Source organism: Microtus ochrogaster, linkage group LG1, assembly GCF_000317375.1.
Source record: "Microtus ochrogaster isolate Prairie Vole_2 linkage group LG1, MicOch1.0, whole genome shotgun sequence".
In the NCBI taxonomy this organism is placed as follows: Eukaryota; Metazoa; Chordata; class Mammalia; order Rodentia; family Cricetidae; genus Microtus; species Microtus ochrogaster.
This window is the reverse complement of record NC_022027.1, coordinates 12,183,431-12,188,347: the sequence shown is the minus strand read 5'-3', so window position 1 is coordinate 12,188,347 and position 4,917 is coordinate 12,183,431. Positions and strand designations below refer to the sequence as shown.

At 45.9% G+C, this 4,917-nt stretch overlaps 1 protein-coding gene across 1 annotated transcript in view; it reads right to left on the bottom strand.

Annotated features, from left to right (window-relative positions):
* Positions 1–314: 314 nt before the first annotated feature.
* Smim20 (small integral membrane protein 20) overlaps positions 315–4,917 on the bottom strand; it is an 11,901-nt gene continuing 7,298 nt past the window's right edge. The window contains exons 2-3 of the mRNA XM_005359232.2: positions 1,678–1,734; positions 315–936 (exon numbers count right to left, since the gene is read on the bottom strand). Coding sequence (XP_005359289.1) covers positions 899–936; positions 1,678–1,734 — 95 coding nt within the window. The 3' untranslated portion in view covers positions 315–898. The remainder of the gene's footprint in view (positions 937–1,677; positions 1,735–4,917) is intronic.

Here is a 4,917-nt window from a genome sequence, read left to right as displayed (position 1 = left end):
GTTTTCATCTTTTAAGAGTTGTGGTGGTCAGGGTGTCACCTCACCGCCATAAAACCCTAACTAAGAAAGACATCTACGCAAATAGAATCTAGACAATAGTACTACTTCTTGATATCAGAATTCAATTTACAAAAAAATTCTACCAGGCAATGGCAGGTGGATCTCTGGGAGTTTAAGGCCTGCCTGTCAGACCCTGTCTCAAAAAACGAAAACAAATAAACCTGTCCCCCAAACAAACCACACACACACAATCACAACACACACATACATGCGCACACACACACACAGTACAAAAACAGAACACAGCAGCAAACTAAGAGAAACCGTTTTAATACCCACAGCCTTGCTGCTGACAGGCTCACCTATGATTCTAAGGTAACCCAGTGTGACTTGCTTCCTATCTCTTTACTTCCGAATACAAAGACTTTCAACAAGATAGTTAATCTGAGCAGAGTAATCTTAAACAGCTTTATCAATTGGAACCTTCTCGAAGAGCCCTGTGAGGCGGCTTGGTATGGCCTTTCACACTGAAATCAATTATTGAGAAAGCGGCAAAGCAGCCATGGCCCTTGAGCCCACAGGTTGTTTGGGTTCACATCACCCTGGGAAGTGACAAAGACTGCATGAGAAGCAGATTGTCCACAAACAGCCTTGCAGGCCGGCTCTGCTCCTGCGAAGTCAACGGAGCCACAAGGCGCTTCCTAATGGTGTCATCTGTTCAGGTTCTTCAGGGACTTAGGGAAACACTGTCTTTGCACACAGTCTCTATCACAGGGGCTCTGGCTGGCAGCATCAGTGTTCCCTTGCCAGCGATGCTGCCACAGTGAGTATCTATTGTCCCCAAGGCAGAGTGTACAGGATGAAGATGTCCACCTTCCTCATCAGAATTGCTGACAGCTCATTTCCTGCCAAAAGGATCGGACCACACTTTCAACCCTATAGAAAGAAACACAGAAACCCCATCAGGAATCACTGTTCAGTGTCTGGGTGCACACACACGTGCACGTGCACACACACACACACACACACACACACACACACACACACCCTGATCCTAAAGAAACAAGATGCTGCAGGGATTGAGCCATGCATCTTCCACGTGGTTGACAGAGATGGGGGAGAGCAGCCACTGGAACCTGTGACCAGGAGCCTGGCAGCCAGCAGCTGTGAGGAGCTTTGAAATGGCTTAGGAACTATCCCCTACTAGGAAAAATGGATTTGGCATAGGACCCAAGGATTGCAGGAGTTGGGTTAAAAAGCTAGAAAACCTCTCGTTCTCAGCCAACTTGGATCACTTTAAAGGAACATCCCGTTCAGCCCTGAAGGGAGCTTTAGGGACTTCTGTAGGAAGTGAATCCCACATCAGTGAACACAGCTCACCCGTAAACACTACTTCCCCGTGAGGGTGCTGTTTGCAGAGGGGAGGCCGCAAAGCAGGTGATCTGTTCCATATTGAATTACACCTTATGCCCGCTTACCAGGTGCAAAATCGGGCCCAGCAATCTTGTGAAAAGTGCCAGGCACTGAAATATTGGCATCAAGTCTTGGATAGCTCTGACAAGACAAGAACTATCATAAAATCAGCAGCAAGATTAGGTTCCCCGAGAAAAACCACCTCCTCTCCTCACAAGGCAAGCACTCATGCCACGCGCCCCCATGGGAATTTTTTAAGTTTACCTGGCGGCTGCACATCTTCCTGGACAATACCAGCTCGATTTACGGCCTGCTCCTTCTCTGAGAAACACAATAGGACAATTAATTACGTTTCAGAAAGGAGATGTGGGCATTTTTTTAAACATGGGCCAATTACAAAGCATATTTATGAGTGATTCAATTCAGGAATGCCGTTACTTAACGCTAGGTCGTGAAAGCTAGGTCCTATGATGTAAAAAGAGCTACACTTCAATCAAAAACCACCTAGACCACATCTTCCTGTGACCCCAATTGTGAAGGGACACAACACAACAGAAACTGCTCTGGAGATGGTAGGGATGACATTACAAGCAGAGGGCTGCTACACAATTATCAAGAAAATGGTGCCTAAAAACACTCCGCTGAAGGACCGACTGGACTCCAAGCTAAATATGCTATGTTTTTGATAGGAAATAGAGCAGAAAATTAATCTTTGGGTGGGTGGCTTTGGTTTGGATAATTGAAGCTTCCCTAATTGATTGCAGGTGCTGTGCCAATTAGTAAGCTCGCTGTAGCTGCAGCAGCTAAGCCTGGTACTTTGAAAATATCCAATAGGCAAAGGCCAAGAGAAACCGAGCATTTTATGAGTGTGGGCTTCAAGTTGCCTGACACATCTTTCTAAGTGGTTTGGAAGAAACCTGAGGCCTGTGATGACCAAGGATTAGTATTTTAAGTATCTTGACAAATGATAGCTTTCTAGAGAAAAGACTTGGAGCCAGAGGATGTTGACTCCTAAGCTGCAGTGATTAAACGCTATAATCAGACCTTTGTTTTAATAGACCCACTGTTCCTTTATAGCCACACTCAGCTCTTATTTGCTATTAGGTCCACCCTGTTTACCCTCATAGGCCTTCTGCAGATACAAGAAACAGGGTTCCGCCAACACTGCTACTCACCAAACAGAAAATCAATTCTAAATGATTTACCTAATAGTCTTCTCAATACTAACTTTGCAGGGCAGTGGGGGCTATGGGAATCTTGGTATCTAATTCTAAAATGAGAGAGAAGACAAGGAACATTGGCGACTTCTCCCCACTGGCCTCTCTCAGACTAGCAGGTAAATGGCATCCAGATGCTATGGGCCTGCAGATGTGAATAGACCTTCTCCGACTCAAGGGAACAGTGGCACCTCTAACAACGAAGGTGTTCTCATTGTGAAAGACATCTAATTCTGCAGACCTGAGCCCTAGAAGGATGTCAATAGGGAAGTCTCAAATATGGAGGTCTCAAACATGTGCTTAGTGCCAGCCAGCAAAACACCACACCACACCACCATGAGTCTCACCAGGAACAAGATGTCTTTGATATTGTGAAAGCAGGAAAAGGTAAAGTTTGTACAATAATTGTCAAGAGCATTTTAGATGCACAGACAAAAGAAACTCAGTCACGCTAAGCTACCAAACCCACTCTCTAAGAAGCAGGTACCACTGCAGGGCCCAAGATTCTGGCAGGCTGCCAGGCACCACTGGGAGGAAGCTGCTAGTTGGTGGCAGGGACAGAATGCCTAATTGTGTTCCAACCTCTTGTCATGCAGTGGAGAACCAAGTGAGACAGGAATCCCCGTCTTGCTGCTATCATGCTAATCACTAATGAGGTTGGGGAGGCTGAAGATTTGTTTAAACAGACTGTAATCTCATCATAATCTGGGTCCTGATGCAACCACCTTGGTAGCTTGGCCTGGACCAGCAAGCTAAACCAGTTCCTACAAAGTGATAACTGAGTATTAGCCTCTATCTAATCCGCCTGCTTCTCTGATCCATTCATGTTTTAGATGCGCTCTGAGGTCAAAGCAGACTTGTGGAAACTCAGGAGACCACATAAAGACACTTTATTTAAGAATGTAGAATCTGCTAATGGAAAAAACAGAAGCCAGTCTCTTGGGATTTAGCACGTTCATCTTGATGAAGGTGACAGGTTTCTATTTCATTGTCACTGGAGGAATAGCAAGTCTGTGAAGCTCAGGAAAGCAGCAGAGGTAGAGAGGCTTTAGCGGCGTGAACAAATAAGCTAATTACTGGCCTCAGTTGTGAGCAAGTGTCCATGTAAAATGCCTAAAAGCCAACTGTGGGCCCGGAGTTAGAAAATTCTCCACTCCAGTGTTGCAGCAAGGCCAACTCTGCCCCCTGGTGCTAAGGCTGAGGTCTGATTTGTAGTTTTAATTGAGGCTGGTTCTCCAGTCAAAGGGCGATGGTGTATTATTAAATCTTTTATACATGCAGGTGGGCTGACTTTATGTGGTAGTAGAAGAATCTGCCTAACTACGTCTGAGAATGAGCCAAGGTTTGCAGTGGGCAGTAAGTCTGCTTATCTGGTGCTGCATTTAATAATGACCATCACACAAACTCGGGGCACCCGAGAGCAGCTCTCCCAGCAGACCCCCAAGTGCTTTTCTGAGGGTGCTCTGGGAAAGGGGCAGCAGGTAGCTGGGCAGAGAAAAGCCGCCAAAGGAACAGACCCTCATCCACCTTCCCATCTCCTCCAACAGCCTCCAGTGGAGGAAAAGGCAGATCACAACCTGGAATAATTGGGACAAATGGCAACATTTGGATACAGTCTCTGTACTAGACAGCTGTGTTGTATCCACATTAAATTTCCTGGATTCTTGACTATACTGTGATTAGGTAAAAGAATGTCCTTATTTTTAGCAAAAACTAGCTCAAGTACTTAGGAATAAAAGCTCATTATGTCTTCAACCTGCTCTCAAATGGCTCAACAAAATAACGGTAATGACAGCAATCTAGGTGTGTGTGTGTGTTCTCGTAAGGAGGGAAAGCAAACGTGGTGACTGTTAACCACCAGCAAATCCAGGTGAAGGACACAGGAATCCATGGCTCTATCCTGGGATCTTTCCTGTCACCTGAGCTTCTTCTTAATTCAAAACAGCCAGGTAAGAAAGGCCAATAATACATTTCCATTCCAGGATGTCTGTTTCAAGCATCTACTTGTTTAAAAATAGCTGGACAGACTTAAGCACTTCCTTGGCAGTTCCATTTGCTGCTGCTGCTGCTGACTAGGTTCTGCCATCCACCTAGAATACAGAGCCCAAAGTGCCCTGGAGCAGTTGGGGCCCTGAGGCCATGGGACACAACCACCAAGTAGGAAGCAGTGATAATGCCTGGGTACCAAATGGCCATAAATCCAAGAGGATCCAGGTGCAGAATGGTGACTGAAACTCAGACTGAGGGGAGCACACAGCTGTAACAGCAGGTGTGAAGCAGCTGGCTG